Here is a 17,312-nt window from a genome sequence, read left to right on the forward strand (position 1 = left end):
CACTTCAACCATGCTCAAATAATTTCATAGATAAAATAAAACAACTAAAGTTTAGTGGAACACAAGATGAACGAATTCATCCACATTAAACTAAAAAAACAAAAACAGTAAAGGCTTGCCCCCATTTACTTTCCTAGAGAATTTTTGCATTTAAAGTTTACAGCAGAATTAAGATTAGCATAACTAATAAGCTGGAAGAATAAGATCCACATCATTTCATAAACAATATCGCCACTTCCAACATTTCTTGACAAGGCAAATCTAAGTTATTATTATGATACTTGATTTGCAATCTACCTTGACATGAATGCGAGTGCTCAGACATCGTTTGTAAAATAAAAAAGTAGTACAATTATGAAGAACATCATCATTTCATCATCTCTTTATAAGATAAATCAAAGTAATATAATTACAAACATTACCATTCAACATCTCTAAACAAGGTAAATCAAAATAATAGAATTCTAAAGCACATCACCATTTCAACATATCTCTTCACAAGGTAAATCAAAATAAGTCAAAGTAATATAAAGATCATCAACATTTCAACATCCTTGACTATAAAGATTCTAACTATTAAGCGTGCTGAGTTGAAAACTAAAAACACATTCCGTCAATAGGAGTCTCATCACAAGAGCATTAATAACATTCTCCAATCATTTGAGCTTTTTTTTTTCCGACCGGCCACAAGCTTGGAACATTATTTGGCAGCTCGCACATTCCAGCCGTAGCTGATTTTGTATATGTAATAAAGAATATACAAAAACTCAAGCTAATCTAACAGAAGGAAAAAAGAACCATGCCCATATGGTGAGGAATAGGAATTCCACAACCATGTTTAATTTGCTGCAAGTTACAAAAGGTAAATATGATACAAATTGGCGACGAGAAAACGCCTAAACAAAAATCAAACCTACAAAACCATTCAGTACCTACTTGATCAAGCTTGCCTCCTACAACCTGCTTCCCATGTCTCCTCTCCATGGTTCTGTGTCACTGCTAAATACCTCAGTCCTTGCAGCAAAATGCACGTTGAGGGTGGGAACTGGATCCACTCCACCAACCAACATTCTGCCACCAATCATGTTTGTACCAAGAGGTGTTACCCGCACTTGCTGCTGAAACCCTGGAATCATATTGATTTGAGTTCTTTTCCGAAGCCCAGGAATACTATCTATCTGCTTCAGATTAGCTGACAGTGGTGGCATATAGGGCTGCTGGTATTCTGTGAGAAAACTATTATGATCAATGCCATCTTTGACTGGATAATGGGACGTACTGGTTGGTGCTTCTAGGTACTTGTAAAATATGGAAGCAGTCTCCGGCAACGATGAAAAACCAGTCTGTATTCTCTTTCCATCCCAGAAACCATAAGTTGTTTCTAGGTTCACTTGACCTGAACCAGCATTTACTAGTTGATTAGCATCTTTAATATCACTAGAACTAAACATTTTTGAAGCACCATCCATCTTTGGCAATGAAGATCTTTGAATATTCCCATTGGAGGATGAGCCAGGTTTCTGTGTGGATGTGCTAAGAATTTTACCAAAAAGTTTCAGATCTCCAGGTCTAGGTTTCTCTACATCCACGGCACAGTTCTTGAAACAAGTTCTCACTTCAATCTCTGACTGATTTTCACTTAGAGACATCCCACCAGATGCCAAATGTGGAGTAGAGATATTGCTTTTCCAGTGCTTATCTGATGCTAAAAAATGGTTTGGTCGGGATACTTCCTTTTTTCCACTTTCCACCTGATGCTGACTCAGCTGCTCAAGTGCAGGGGGGTTAGCTTTCCCATTGGCTTCCTGTTTGAGTGACTGCAACGGATAGCTTTTCACAATATACATATTTTGATCAACATGGAGTGGCAGAAAGCTTGTGAGGGCCTCCGAATATATGCAAGGAGAGCACCTAAAACACACACTACTTGGATTTGCTACAAATGAATTCAATGGTACAGAATCATCATTTTCCTGCTTCAACAAGATGGTCTGCGGATTCTTAGCAGTAGATGGGTGCATATCATGTTTTACTTGTGAATCAAAGGTCAAGCAGCGACAACAGTTGGCATTATTTGCTGAGACCATCTGAACTCTGTTTTGAGCTGAAGCTTTTGTAGTTGAAGGAAAAACATTTTCATTTGCAATGGAGTTGATGTTGGCTAATTTTTTGTTCCACAACCCAACCTCAGTAGCACACGATGAATTTGAATCTGCTTTCTTCTTCATACTTTCACCAGGAGAACATTCAACAAGATCTCTAACAGAGGAAACACTGGCAGTTATTTGTTTTGGCACAGCTTCCAGACATTCTTCAACTTGCTCACTTTTTCTGATTGAGACAACAGACACTGGGAGAGAGATAATACTACCAGTTTCTTCAAATTTTACTTCCCCATCAGCTGAATCTGCAGCCTCATATTTTACAGCTTCACATCCTGATGCAGCAACAATGCTTTGCTTTTGTGGCACATCAGATTGAAGATTGTCCTCATTGAACGTCTGCTTAACATCATAAGAAATGGTCATCTGCTTATCAGCTTTATTGTCGCTCTCAGGATTGCCTTTATCTAAAACATTGTTATCCTGCTCATATGAACTCTCAGTTTCAACATGGGAATCAGTGCTAGCACAACGGGCAATCCCCTCATAACCTTTGTTTGATATTCCCTCATAACCATTGTTTGCTACAGGCTGGGAGACATCATCATCAATTTTGGAACAAGATTGTGTACTGCAGACTGCAGAATTCATCTCTAGACCACAAGTATCATCTATGTCACTTATTCCTCTGTTTGTTAGGCTTACTGGCGTAACCCCAGCAGTACAACCTTGATTAATTGCATCAAGAGCAAGGCACTTTCGAGCCTTGCTGAAGAAAATCTTACATTGTTCTTTTGATCTTGTTCTTAAGCAATCTGCAATCCTTGTGAAATCCTTTCCATACATGCTCAAAGCTTGGATAAACACAATCTTCTCTTTGTCTGTCCAATCGGCCGATTCCAATTCTCCACAGCCTTCATCTGAAAAACAGGTATCATCCACGTCTAGGATCGCCTCTTCATTCATATTCTTAGCATGCCCAACAGAACAAGTGTCATGTGAGCTGATACCCTCTGAGGATCGTGTGCTAGAAATCCCTACTAATACATTAGCAGCAAAAGATTCTCTTTCTTGAGAAGATATGTTAACTTTGTTTGCTCCATAAAAATAAACAGAATCCCTGGATGAAGTACTTCCTGCATGCTTTCCAATCTTCTTGGTATATTCATTTTGTGCCACCATAACTGTTGCTGCACCCAATAAATCAAGAGATTCAACATTTTTTCTGCGATTCCGATTCTTTCCTGATGCTACAAGGTAGGTATTGGCTGGCAAAGACTGATGCTGCTTTCTGAGATACAACTGTTTCTTCACTTCTTTAAACCCGTCTGACTTGTGGTTTTTGTAATAAAATTCAATGCAATCTGCTGTAGTTTTATGGTCCAGAAAGGAAGAAATCTTAGTGAAATCTTTACCATACCTGGCAAGCATCTCCATGAAAACTAATTTTTCATCATGTGACCATGGGTTTATCATTGCCTTTTCCTTCTCAAAACTCAGAGGGTCTTCGATTAGTCGATTATGGTTAACAAACCTAGTGCACCTCTTGTCCCTATCATTTAATAGTGATGGCATCTTCAAATGATTTCTACAAGGCTTGATATGTGAATCTGACAGTAATTTACTTGAATTGTGCATTATTTCTGTTGTAGAAACCAAAGTTAATGTACCTGCTATCAGTATAATGAAAATACCAGATGAAAAACAATATGATAATAGAATAGAAAAACTTTTAAGAACAATGTTGGGCATCTAGAAAGAAACAAAAGAAGATGATGTATTGTCTGTAAGATATAAAAATAATAATATAAAATCAGAAATGTCTGTAGCATTTGAAATAACCAACATATCCATAAGGAATAAAATCTTGATTAAACAGCCTTGACAAGAACAAGTACAAGAACTGCAGACTAAATAATTCTGAAACGACAAATTCTAAAGCATTTGACTCTTAATTGCACAAGAATAGAGACTATTTTCCACACATTAACTTGAGCAAACATACACAAAAGATTTAGAATTAAAGATACCTCCGCATATTATATATTTTCTTTAGAAATTGCATGTGTGCATGTGTATACAAGAAGATGAAACTCTAAATTGAAGGAATTTTTCTAATCAAGGAGAATACATAGTAATCAAACATACATAGGTCAAAAGCACTCAATTTTTCAAAGTGTAGTATGTCCTCTATGATTACTACTACTCATTCAGGTTCACAAGTATCCAAGAAGCAAAGAATGCTAGTAGACTTATGGCTCCATCACCATTGTAGTATTGTAGTAAATGCCTTCTCTCACACAATGTTGATGAAAGCTAGGAACTTGTAGTCCATGCAAAAAAATGAGTGCACCTCTAGAGCAATACAAACCAAAGAGACGGCAGTCTGGCAAATGCCTTCTGCCATGCACTGTTGATAGAGACAAGGGACTTGTAGTCACTGCACAAAGCACCTCTAAAGCAATAAGACAGTAGAGACTTGGTGAGGTCTTGTGTTGGAAGTATCGGATTCACATTTCATTGTATGAATAACTCATGAAAATATGTTGAATAGTTCCATATAATCACAGTAATGGCGTATTAAATATAATGAACAACCTACTGGACTACTGAACCATATTCCAGTAGCAAATCCAAAAATAAGCAAGCAGTGAAAAGCCACAAATAATTGACTGTATCCTGACAAGGTTTTGGTTGTGTTGTTGAGGTGACTCACCCTCTTAAAGAAACAATGGTGAGGAGAGAACAGTAATGGATTACATACAAGGTTAGGCATATGAAGGCAATGATAACTCCTTGAATCAAAGAGAAGGTAAGCGCGCACAGATTTTTGTACTGATTGGACATGGCTATGTCAACATGCACCCACCCATTGTTTGCATCGTGTTTTCTTTTTTCTGAATATGCAAGTGTTCAATAACAATGCGATAATTGAACAAGATGAACAGAAGGCTTGTAGGGACTTGTTTGGGTATCAAGCAAAGGGACAGAAGAAAGATAACACGAGGTATGTGATCTCTATATTTCACATTAATTATCTTTTATCATCTACAATGTATGAAAGATCTTTTACCAATTCTTACAAATCATCTATAATAATTTTGAACATCTATCTATTGAAATTTTTAACCTCACATAATTGGAGTATTTTTGATCATGTAGACAACTTCTGGTCTAGGCATCATAAAAATCTCCACGTTCACAATTTCATACAATTAATTTGATTATAAGGTAGTTATGCTCAAGATTTAGAAATGTTCATATTTAAAAAAAAAATGAAAGCATCTGCTACTCTGCTGTATATCAAGTATAAATGAGCTCTGAAGAAAAAAAGAGTAAGACAACGATTCTGTGACACAACTGATCTCTTTCCTTGAAAAATATAGATGAAAGTAATGCATAGTTTAACAGGATAAGTGGAGGGAGATGATGAACCTTAATGATGACATTAGATTGGTGATGTTTCAAGAATTGTGTGAAGGATCAGCATGAAATCATGCGAGGCACTTGGAAGTTGAAGGGGCATTTTGTGCAAGCTAAATTCCAGTGCAGCACAATTTCCTAGAGAATTATTGATATGGTAAAGCAAGATGATGAGGTTAGCATCTTGTGATGCTAACAAGGATGGTTCATTAAGAAAACTGAAAATTGCGACTTTCAGGAAGTTTAAATCTTAAGAATCAAATGTGGACAGCTATAAAATATGAAACTTTAACTCTGAGATTGAAATGTTCTTAGGTCAGTTCCTTTGCTAATGGAAATTTTTTTAGCTCATTTCCATCATTCATATCATTTGTGTGATGTGCTATATGTCCTGTACTACTACTATGTGCAAGTCACCTATGACTTTATGAAAAAAGTTATGCCTCACTTTTGCCATAGTAAGAGCAAGTTATAGCCATGTTAATCTTGTAATTTCAATTATGAATTATTAAAGGAAAGCCCGGTGCACAAAGTTCCCACCAATGCGCGGTTCCGGAAAAGGGTCTATTATACACAGTTTTATCCCTTTGCAAGAGACTATTTCCAAGACTCATAGATCTCTAGATCACATGACAACTTTACCATTACACCAAGGCTCCCCTTCTCGAATTAAGAATTATTCATGGATAAAATTTAATAATACAAAGTAACATTAGAAAATGATAACACATAAATGATGTTTAAGTGTATATTAAATAGTCAATAAATCTATAATGTCTAATAACTATTGAGCAACTACAACATTGAACTAAGTAGGATCATGAAAGGTACAAACAAGGATGGCACAAAGTACAGAAAACATTCCTGTACAAATTGTGTATTTCTCCAAATGACTAGAAGGATGCATATCTAGTTACCATATTGTATAACTTGATTAAGCCACATAAAGAGGACATTGGATGAGTAAATAATATATATTACAGAATATATTTATGACTAACCACTTGAGGTAGGTCGAGATCGGTTTGAACGTTGCTTTTGAGAACCATTTTGAAATGAAGGATTGCTAAGTTCAGACCGCCGGCTTGACTTAGTGCGAAATCTTTTAACTTTCCATGAGTGACGCAGTGCCATAAATTTAAGAGCAAGAACATGTTCTTTAAATTTTTGTCGACACTTTATTGTTGAAAGCTTCTCTTTGATTTCCATGTCATGCTTATGGCATGATGTAAAATCAACTAATCCCCAATTATCTGACTGAGGCAGATCTTTTGGGAGTGCAAAATCAAATACTTCCCCGGCAAGTTTTGAACTACTCCTGTTGGAATTCTTAAATAAATTTACTAAATTAGAATCTGCCATCCCCTGAATAGTACCTCTAGAACCGATAGACACGCTGTCATCCACAAAAGGTCTAATATCAACTTCATGGGGAACCATTAATCTCCCTCTTCCATGTGACTCAATTGTATCTGATAGTTCAGTAGTCTTTAACCTTTCAGCTTCAATTAATGAAGCACTTGCAGCCAATTTCTCCAACCTGCTACCAGGGGGTTCTTTTTCAAAAGAAGAAAGTGTTTTTTCAGTCACAATTTCATGTTCAACAAATATACTGGAAGGCCTGTGCTCATTGTCTTCAAGGGATAACTCCTCCATACAATTTTCTCGCTGATCCTTCAAATGCTTATGTTCATTTGATAAATCGTCTAATGGCATTCTACTCATCTTAGAAGCAAGAGAATCTGATGGTTTTATAGAATCTAGATAAGCATCAGTTTTAGTATCACCTATAATTGCCTTGAGCTCCTTTTCTAGTAAATCAATTTTATTCTCTATCTTCTCATATGCATTTGAAACGTGCTTCTTCAATTTCAATAGTTTGTTCACAGAAGATTGCCCCATTAAATTGGAATCACCACCAAAAGAATCCTCAGATTGAATCAAATCAGCAAGCAGGGAATCAAAAGAACTGATATAATTGACCTGCAAATTATCCAAATTTGCGAGGACCTCCTCGTAGGAAGAAGGAAATGTGGATGCAAGCAAATCACAGTTTTGCATCAGACTAGCATCATTATTCCCAACCCTGCTGCAAAACTTATCTTCAGCACCTGTTGTATCACCAAAATGAAACCATATAAATTTCTAAATGAAAACTGATTAAGTCAAGGCCTTAAGCATATGGATATTCTGCCTTAAAATTAGAGAATCAAAATTCTTCACAAAGTTCAAAGTGAATAAACAAGTGAACAGGAAGTTATTTCATCGAAGAATCAATAAGTAACCAACAAAGCACCTTAAAACTAGATATTCAGGTTGATGAGTTGATCATTCACTTCACAATAATAAACTAATAGAAATAAAGGGCTGTGGGTAATATATATCTAGCAGGTATAACAGTTTTGACTTTTTTCCCCCCAAGTTCAAATTTCATGATTGTTTCAAAAAAGTTCATAGAAAAATGAAAAGAATCAAGAACTAACACAATGTGTTATCCTTGTATGACTGTGCTTATGAGTTACAGCTTCCTACAAAATATACAGAATCAATTACATTGACTAAGAATGCCAAAAGTGTTGACCTCGATAAATCTTACATAAAAGGCCTTTTTTTTTTGTTAAGTGATTGGACCAGTTGCAGTGGAATATCGTAGATGTTGTATTATAAATGATGTATTGTCATTAACTTAGGTTGATTATTTGGCACATATAGTTTGAGATAATCATACCGATGGATCCACTTTTACAAAGATCTAGTTCATGCTAAATTAGCCCCCACCGGTTGGTGCAGTTGGTACCTGCATGGGTGGTTGCTCCAATAGATCTTGGGATCAATTCCCAACGGATGCAAAATGCATGCAAAGGGTCACTGCACTAAGGCAAATATCCCCGGTGATTTACCACTTTCCAGAGAGTGTGGAGGGGCCCATAAGGTGCTCCAATAGATCATGCTAAATTAGAATAAATGAATTGAGTAATTTTAGGACTAGCTTAATGACATGAAAATAAACACAAATCAAGTTCAAAGCCATAGTAATATAAGGTGAAGTTTATAGGTTTAAAATTTCGATCCTTAAACAGAATGATTCAGTTAAGTTAAAAATATTTGGAAACAATTAAGTTTTATTTTTTTCCCTTTAGTTCCTTGTAAATTATATACATTTATTCCATAATTATTAATTTCCTAGTTTTCTATAAATTAGGGCATGCTTTGTTTTTGAATTTTGTAACATTGTAACTATTTCAAATTTGAAGACTTGAACATTTTCATTATTAGGGATGTAAATTTTTTTAAAAAAAATAATGTATACTTTTATATAATTGTGTTTGAAATTTATTTATAAACATTTGATACGAAATTTGAACATTAAATATCATTTTGTTTCTTGTGTTTTGTTTGATAATTCAAAATTTGGATTTACAATATTATATTTTACTTAATTCAAACTTGAAAATGCTTTCAAATCGAGCTTTACAAAGTTTTTCCTTAAAAAATTGATCCATTCAATGCACACGTATTCTTAAAACAATTTGTAATTACATAATCTTCTGACATGAAGATGTAAAAAAAATGCAGAAGTTAGATAATTAAATTTCATATCATTTAATATTTATATTTTAAATTAGTTTTTAAAATTTTCTTGTGTAGTAATTAAGCAAAGTTTAACTAATCATCAAAGTTTTGGGGGTTGAATGGCTTTCAAATTAGGGCTACGTGAAGCTCATCAAGTAAACATGAGGATCAAGTGGGTCCAAATTGGACCCGAATTTATTTTTGTAAACACAAGATTAGTTTGGTCCACATTGGACTCATATTTAATTAAGTTAGTAGTATTTTTAAAGATTAAGATTTAAATACATAGGATAGTAACACTCTTTTCCTCTTCCACAATCACTACCCATCTGTTGTCGCTCGCCCCAGCCTGCCTACCACGACTGCCGTCATAGCATGTGCCCCTTCCACAACGCCACCAAGATTGTTAGTCTCTCCCACAACACCTACTTGCCACCCACCCCCTAATCGGTCCACCATTGCCGCTTGCAACCTTGTAATCCTCTCTTTCTCCTCTCTCTATTCGCTTCTCTCTCAATGTCTATTGGCTCGTGTCGAATTTAGTGTCGTGCCGATTGATAGGCAGAAAGGCAAATTCGACCGTGCCAACCAGCACAACATGATGCTTTAATCCATGGTTTATGTATAATTAGCAATGCCAAACTACCTAAATGAGCAAGGGAGCAACTAAAATCGAAGTATACTAACAGAATACTGAAACATGATGTCCTAGGAACTAGAAGTCAACTGAGGGTTGTCCATAAAAATATGACATACCTATATTTTCAAATGATCCAATCGATTTATCTATGATCAAAGATTAGGTCACTAATGAGCAACCAATCAGAATAGGATGAACAAGAAATATCTGAGAACTCAAATCAAGAAAAGATGAGGTGATACTATGTCCAGGCTACCAAAAAAATAAGAAGCATCAACTCACCTTGTGATGAGCTGCATGTAGTTGACGGTGACAAGCATGCAAACAATCCACCAACAGAAGGTTCTGTAGATCCTTCTGCCTTTTGCTTCTCATATTTGGCAAGCCCCTGCCCCCATCCAAGTCGTGGTTTCTTAAAAGCACTTTCAGTTGAAGCAAAAGAAGAGACTACGGGAGCCCAGGGAGGAGTTTCCTTCTCCAAAGGTAATCCAACCTTAGTTCCACCATCCTCCATCTTAGATTTGTCCTTAGTTGAGGCAGGGCGGCTCCATTTCTTCCAGGGTATCAAACCCAATGATTGGTCCTGATGACCAGATATTTGGTCAGTGCCCAAGCCATCAGCACCATCAATTTTATCATTCTCTTTGTTTAATGAGGTCTGAGATGCTGAAGAAACCAGAGCAGTGACTGGCCTGTTGATCACATTGGTTTCCTGATGATATGGTTGTTTGGGGAAGTCGATTGGTTTGGTTTCTTGCTGGTTTGGCTGTCTGGGGAAGTCAGTAGCATTGGTTTCCTGATGGTATGGATGCTTGGGGAAGTTGATTGCTTTGCTTTCCTGATGGTTTGGCTGTCTGGGGAAGTCGGTCGCATTGATTTCCTGATGGTCTTGTTGTCTGGGGATGTCACCTACATCCAGGGAAGGGGATCGCCGAAGAGATCCTTGGAGCTCCCTACTATATGCGCTGCGGTAGCCATTAGAATATCTACCAGAAGGGGACCTAAAACCATCATCTTCCGTCAAAAATCTGTCAGAATGAGACGGTGTGAACCCACGCGGAGCCGAGTCCTCCGGATATACCTGGTAGTAACCTCCGCCATGCCGATAATGACCTTTACATGGAAAAAAAAACTACATATTAGAACGGAAAAGAAATGGCACCAGAGAAAACAGAAAGAAAACCCGCAAGCTTTTATTTAGACATCGCAGATCTAGCAGCACGCCAATCTGAGCTACTTTACCTGAAGGGTGTCGGCGGGGGGATGCGCGGTAAAAGTCATAGGAACCTTGGTAGGACTCCCTCCACCTCGTGGAAGATGAGGAACCGCCTCCGCAGCCGCCAGGGGCATCCCCGCGCTCGTGCCTCCGGTGATCCTTGGACGCGTATTCCTTGCGCTCCCATGGCAATGGTTCGGGAGGCATCAATTTACCCTGCTCCAAAGAGCATCGAGCTCTAAAACCCAACGACTTTATAAATAAAGCAAGCCCGAGGAAGCCTCCTCCGACCAAAAGCCTCTGGCCGCCACTGGATACCCGCCGATCTTTGACGTCACTGCCGGAGGGCAGATCCAAAAACCGCAACCGAACACACACCAAGAAAACTTCTTTTTCTAGGGGTTTTCCTCCTCCCGCCGACAAAAAACAAAAGGTAAGCACGGGCTATCTTTTTCCACACCTATTCCCTCCCCAACCAGAAAGAATCATAAGGACGAGTCTTTAGCGAGCGCCAAGGCAAAGAGCTGAAGAAGCTACTCACTGTTTCCGCCCTCCGATCGTCGTCGCCGTTGGCCTGAGTCCTGCTTAACAAGCTGGGCGCCGCGCCGCACTGTGTCGAGGAGAGGAGAAGAAAAGGAGAAGGAGGAGGTGCGAAAACTAGAACCCATAAAAGAGGAGCGCAAAAGCCTGGACTTCAACGTTATTTCGCCGGCGCCATTTAACCCAATTTTATTCCCCTTCACGTCCGCTAATAATAAATGTACGAGTAAGACTTTCACATCTTTTGATAAACGCCCTATATTTCTTTTTAATTCCATCTACTCCTTTCTCTATATAACTTTGCCCTTGATCAGGGGCACGTTATTTAATTTAAGTAGATAGGGGAGTTTGGTGATATATTATACTAATATACACCATTGCTACATTTTATAAACCCCCTCGCACTATTTTATTTCCATCAACTACGCTCTCCACAATGACTTTCCATTCACGGAACCGAGGATTATAATGATGAATATAAAAAAAAGGAGGATGCATGAGTTTAACAACTCGATGCATGTTGCCTTTCTATAATTGCCCATCAAGTTTTCTAAAACAATCAAACTCACCCCTGTGTGCCCTATAATGAGAAAAACTTAATATTTAGTATAATAAAAAAGTATTTATATTTGTTTAATATTTATTAAATTAATTAAATAAATAAGTTTGAATATTTACATTTAATTTATTAATAAGAACTTATTTATATTTGTTATTGTTGTTTGAGAATAATTTCATAAATAATATCTATGAATAAATTTATAAGTCACGTTTTCGATCAAATTTTTATTAAATTTATAAATAAAAGGAAATAACTAACTTACTAAATTTAAAATATAAAAAATTATTTTTGAAACGAGTTTAAGTTAAAAAAGAAAAGAAATTAAACTTAGATATAATAGTTTCAACAACTAAGTGAATTTTCGGGTTGAGTTAGTCAATTATGATTTCTTTTTGTAACGGTCCACTAAATTTTCCAAAAGTCTAAATACGACCGGTCCACCACGAACCGAGGGGGAGGGCTGCTAATAAAGCATGTTGCTTTCCATAACTACCCATCAAGTTCCCCACGCCCCAGCGGAGGGGCAGGTCGGTGAATTAAAAAAAAAATTAAAGGGTGTCTTCTGAAAAAATCAAAACACCACGGTCATGTCCTCCCGGGGAGGACGGATCTTCTAGTCCATAAATTACGGATCAAGAGATGATCTATTTTTTTATACCTTTAATTTGGATGGACCCTACCCATTTAAAGGTGAGGTCTATCCAAATCAAGGGTCCTCGTGCAATGAATCATCTTCTGATCCATAATTTGTGGACCAGAAGATCCCTACTGCTCCCGGGGAAGTAAATCTTCCGTCCATTAAAATTAAAAAAAACATAGATCAAAAGATGAACTACTCATAATTACGATTAGATCATGGTCACGATCTAATCATAATTAGTTGCAATCACTTTTTGAATTTACTATTCCTACCAAGTTATAATTTAGGTCGGAACGGATGGCAAAAGCCGCCCTCGCTCAGCGCCCGACAATCTAGACACTTGCCCACTTCTGGCAACCGTCGAGCAACTTCCGATAGCTCGCTCCGACCTAAACTATAATCTGATGGGAATGATAAATCCAAGGAGTAATCATAATCAATTATGATAGGATCACGACTACAATCCAACTATAATTACAAATAATTCATCCCCTAATTATTTTTTTTTTTACCAAAAGATCTGGTCTCCCTTCGGGATAAATAGCCCCTCACGTGTCCAAAATTCGAATCGGCGAAGTGTTACGGAAAAAGAAACTCACATGAGTTGAGAGTAGACCTGACCATGGTTTGAAACCGACGGTTCATAACCACTGGTTGGACGGTTCATAACCGTCGGTCCAGGCAGGTCGAACTTTAACCTTAACCGCCCAAGACAGTTGCTATTCATGGTTTGGCACTACCGGTTCATGGTTCGGTTCACGGTTAACCACAGTTCACCACGATTCAAGATTACTATGTTAAAAAAATTAAAAATTTAAAACTAAAAATTAGAAATTAGAAATTAGAAATTGCAAATTGCAAATTAAAATTTATTGTAAAAAAAAAACTGACATTTATTTAAGTTGCCTACGTATCCCCTTAGGGTATAGGGGACTCAAAGCTCACATAATTCTTTTACATTTTTATCCTCTATATTGTCACTCACTTCCATTTCCCATTCCTGTCGTATTCGTTTCTTCAGTATCAAAATCTTCAACTTCATCATCTGAAAATTACATTCCTTGAATTCTTTTCTCTACTCTGGTCCAATCGTTCAATAATGCTTGGACTTCCAATGATTCAGGAGACAAAGTTGATCGTCATTTATCTAATATGTTACTGTCGACACTGAAGGTATGCTCCACAATAACAATTGACATTTGACAAGTTAAAATTTCTTTGGCGATCATAGAAAGGACGGGAAAGCTTTGAGCCTTCTGTGACCACTTTAAGATATCAGAATTTTTACTATTCACTTTATTAAAATCAAAAGAAGCCGTAAAATAATTCTCAAACTCCTGTGTGGAACTTGAGAATCCTCGTGGATATTTTGTTCGTTATTTTAATAAAAATTGTGCTTTTGTAAGTTTTAAATTACTACTAGTAGTTTGCTGTATTTCAGAAACATTAATTTGTGTTCCATATTTTACATAATATTAGCTATAAATATCATATAAAAAAATTCTAACATTATATATAATATTAACGGAATTAGGATAAGAAGAATCTTTGATTGGAATTAAAGTGTCATAATATAAAATTAACATTTTTATTAAACTTCTAATTTAAATCTAGTATCTAAGGCAAATGCAATTAATAAATTCCAAGAATAAAATATTTTTCTTACTTATTTAATTTTTGTTGGATCGAATGAGTGTGATAGAGGGGGGTTGAATATCGCATTTTTTTAAAAACTTTTCTTTTAAGAGATTAAAACAAAGTCGTGCAGCGAAAAGTAAAAAGAGACTCGTTCGGTTACTCGGTTCGATATCTAGGTCGACTTCTACTCTAAGATTCGCGATCCTTGACCACACCAATGGACAATCCATTATAACTCTTCTTTCTGAAAATCTCGGAAAGAAGCAGTGTGTACAGATGAGCAAGATAGTAACAACATACTATCTTACTGATAAATGAATACAATGCAAGCTAAAATAATACACCAACAAATATGGAAGTTGAAGCTTGGTCGGTCCTTCCGGACGGAGTAGCTTGAAGAGTTATAGAAGACTTGTAGCACGAGTAGCTTGCGCAGAGGAGAACTTTGAGTCAATCAGAAAGTGTTACACGACCTCAAACCTCGAGCTTCTTTTTATAAGAATCGTCAATGTTCGATCGACTGATCCCTGTGTTCGTCGATCGAACCAGCTCCCTTCCTTCCTGGCTGAGATTTGATGCTGTGATCTTCGATAATTAATGATTATTAAGGGTTCGGTCGACCGATCCCTCTGTCCGATCGACCAAACGGACTCATTCCCTATTCGTCGAGATTTGTCGAGATTCGCATTTACTGTGCCTTTAATAATTAATCATTCGGTCAGACCGAACCGATCAACTCAATTTCCTTTTGCTTTTGATCAGTGTTGATTGAACTGGTTTGTGCTGAGTCATAAGGGTTCGATCGACCAATCTTACTGTTCGATCGACCGATCAAGCTTTGACCGGACTCTGGTCTGTTCTGGTATGATCTGAAAACTACTTTGATTTTGCCTTGTTCGGTCGATCGATCCTCCCGTTCGATCGACCGATCCAGCCGAACCTACAAAATAGTGTTAGACAATAATCTTGCAAAATAGATGTTAGCACAGTAATATAATAATACATAAATAATATAAGACAGTAGAACTGTCTTGATCTCAACTTGAAAACCTTCCTGATTTCTTCAATTGGATCAGCGACCTTAGGTTGTTCCTTTCAAGAACACGACCTCACTGTCACTCCTCCAGTTGCATACCTTAACTTACCTGCTAAACATTGATCCTCCAGACTTGTTTGGACCTTCTCCGCTTAGTGTCTGATCACTTGATCCACTAAGGCCTTTCTTGCAATACTACATTAGCTAGCAGCAATAGTAATACAGAATGCTATGGTAAAACTAAACTTAGAATCACCAAGATCCGCTGGTCCGGTCGGCCGCGTGTGGTCGATCGGAAACCATCCGATCAACCTTACTTAGAGTTCACTCCTCCAAGACTTTCCGTTACCTAAGATTACCACCCCCTAGATTTTCTCAACCTAGCTTCACTTACCAGGACTCAATATTCGGCTACCCAGGGATTAGGTCCTCCAGACCTATTGAATCCACCTGCCTTCCACGATCTACCGAGATTTCCCTTGACTCAGTATTCGGCTACCCAAGGATCAGGTTCTCCAGACCTATTCACGTGACTTCTACAATCTACCGAGATTTCTCTTGCCTAGCCTGCAACTAGGACTTCCCTTGCCTAGCATACAACTAGGACTTCCCTAAATCAAGCTCCATACTTAAACATACTTAAACATATTTGTCTGACATTAAAACCTTAGAGGTCGATTGCACCAATAATTTTTATAGCTAAGATGCAAGGAGATAAAGATTCATTATTAATATGTTCATTTAAAACTAATACTATATTAAAAAAATTTCTAAAATTAATTGAACAGTGGAATAATAAACACCGAAAAATTATTCAGTTACATCATTAAATACTTTTAAAATTTCACAAACACAACTACAAATATTCCATTGTTGTAAAAATAAATATATATTAATATTAGTATTTTATGCAAAAAAAAATAAACATAATAATTTTTTATATTAAAATAAATCTTGTAATAATTGGTATGTTGAATTCCAATGTGTTGGTACATCATGTGAAAATTTTTTAGGTCTCATTTTATTAGTTTTACAAAACCTATCACATTGTTTCATTATAGATTAATGAGACTATAAATAAGAAATTGTAATTCTAATTGGTTAATATAACTTTCTAAAATTTTTAATCTATCTCGAACATGTAAATTTAAAATATGACATACACAACGAATATGAAAAAATAAATTGTTAATAATAGATTGACAAACAAATTTTAGATCACCTATACAAGCGGTATTAGAACCAATATTATCTAATGATATTGAAAATATTTTATGAGTTATATATATTTTTCTAAAATTAAACATAATAATTGTGCGATATTATGAGCATTATGTGATTCATTAAAAACTCTATAAGCTAACAATCTTTTTTAGAGGTTCCAAAAGTTATCGATCCAATAACAAGTCACACTCATATACAAATGTATTTGCCAATGATCACTCCAAATATCGGAACATAAAGAAACTTTATTATCTAATGTATTAAATTCATCAATTAATTTTTTTTCCTTATTTTACTAATTTTTTAATTGTACGAGTAAATATAGTCTTAAGAATATGCTTAGCACATGGATTAAGAGATTTTTTACAAAAATATTTAAATGTGCATTTAGATCCAAAACTAAAAGAAAGATGTTCTACGGAAACAAATTTAGCTAATGACTCTCTTAATTTATTATCCGAATATAAAAATAAACCTGAATCAATACTATCATTAGTTGAAGAAAATCTTGATAATTGTATTTGAGAACGATTGAGTTCATATTCTATCGGGTGCTTCGTTTCTACATATTATTTCAACAACCCATAGCCGTCGCCAGCTTGGAATTTGTAAGAAGCACTGCAGTGCTTACATTTTGCACGCATTTCTCCCGACGGAAGAGTAACATTCTCAAAATGTTTAGTAAAAGTAGAAGATTTTAGAGGAAAAAGTTCCTGAA

The 17,312-nt window shown here is 36.3% G+C and overlaps 1 protein-coding gene across 4 annotated transcripts; it reads right to left on the reverse strand.

Annotated features, from left to right (window-relative positions):
- Positions 1 to 608: 608 nt before the first annotated feature.
- Positions 609 to 11,687, reverse strand: LOC122002539. 4 transcript variants are annotated; one of them, XM_042557741.1, is made up of 5 exons: positions 11,496 to 11,687; positions 10,981 to 11,414; positions 10,021 to 10,851; positions 6,527 to 7,636; positions 609 to 3,775 (listed from the first exon to the last, which is right to left on the reverse strand). In XM_042557741.1, exons 2-5 carry the CDS (start codon positions 11,159 to 11,161, stop codon positions 954 to 956), a joined length of 4,944 nt encoding a protein of 1,647 aa, XP_042413675.1. In that variant the 5' UTR covers positions 11,162 to 11,414; positions 11,496 to 11,687; the 3' UTR covers positions 609 to 953. The 4 variants fall into 4 exon arrangements, with proteins under 4 accessions (XP_042413675.1, XP_042413676.1, XP_042413678.1 ...); XM_042557742.1 differs by having other exon boundaries at positions 609 to 846; positions 937 to 3,775; positions 10,981 to 11,687; XM_042557744.1 differs by having other exon boundaries at positions 609 to 3,745; positions 10,981 to 11,687.
- Between the last annotated feature and the right edge of the window lie 5,625 nt (positions 11,688 to 17,312).

Source organism: Zingiber officinale, chromosome 7A (genome assembly GCF_018446385.1).
Source record: "Zingiber officinale cultivar Zhangliang chromosome 7A, Zo_v1.1, whole genome shotgun sequence".
Lineage (NCBI taxonomy): Eukaryota > Viridiplantae > Streptophyta > Magnoliopsida > Zingiberales > Zingiberaceae > Zingiber > Zingiber officinale.

Coding starts and splice junctions, on each gene's coding strand:
- LOC122002539 (XM_042557741.1), bottom strand. CDS start 11,161: ATGCCTCCCGAACCATTGCCATGGGAGCGCAAGGAATACGCGTCCAAG. Junction 7,637..10,020: donor TACATGCAGCTCATCACAAG/GTGAGTTGATGC, acceptor GTGATACAACAG/GTGCTGAAGATAAGTTTTGC. Junction 3,776..6,526: donor ATCTCGACCTACCTCAAGTG/GTTAGTCATAAA, acceptor TTATACTGATAG/CAGGTACATTAACTTTGGTT.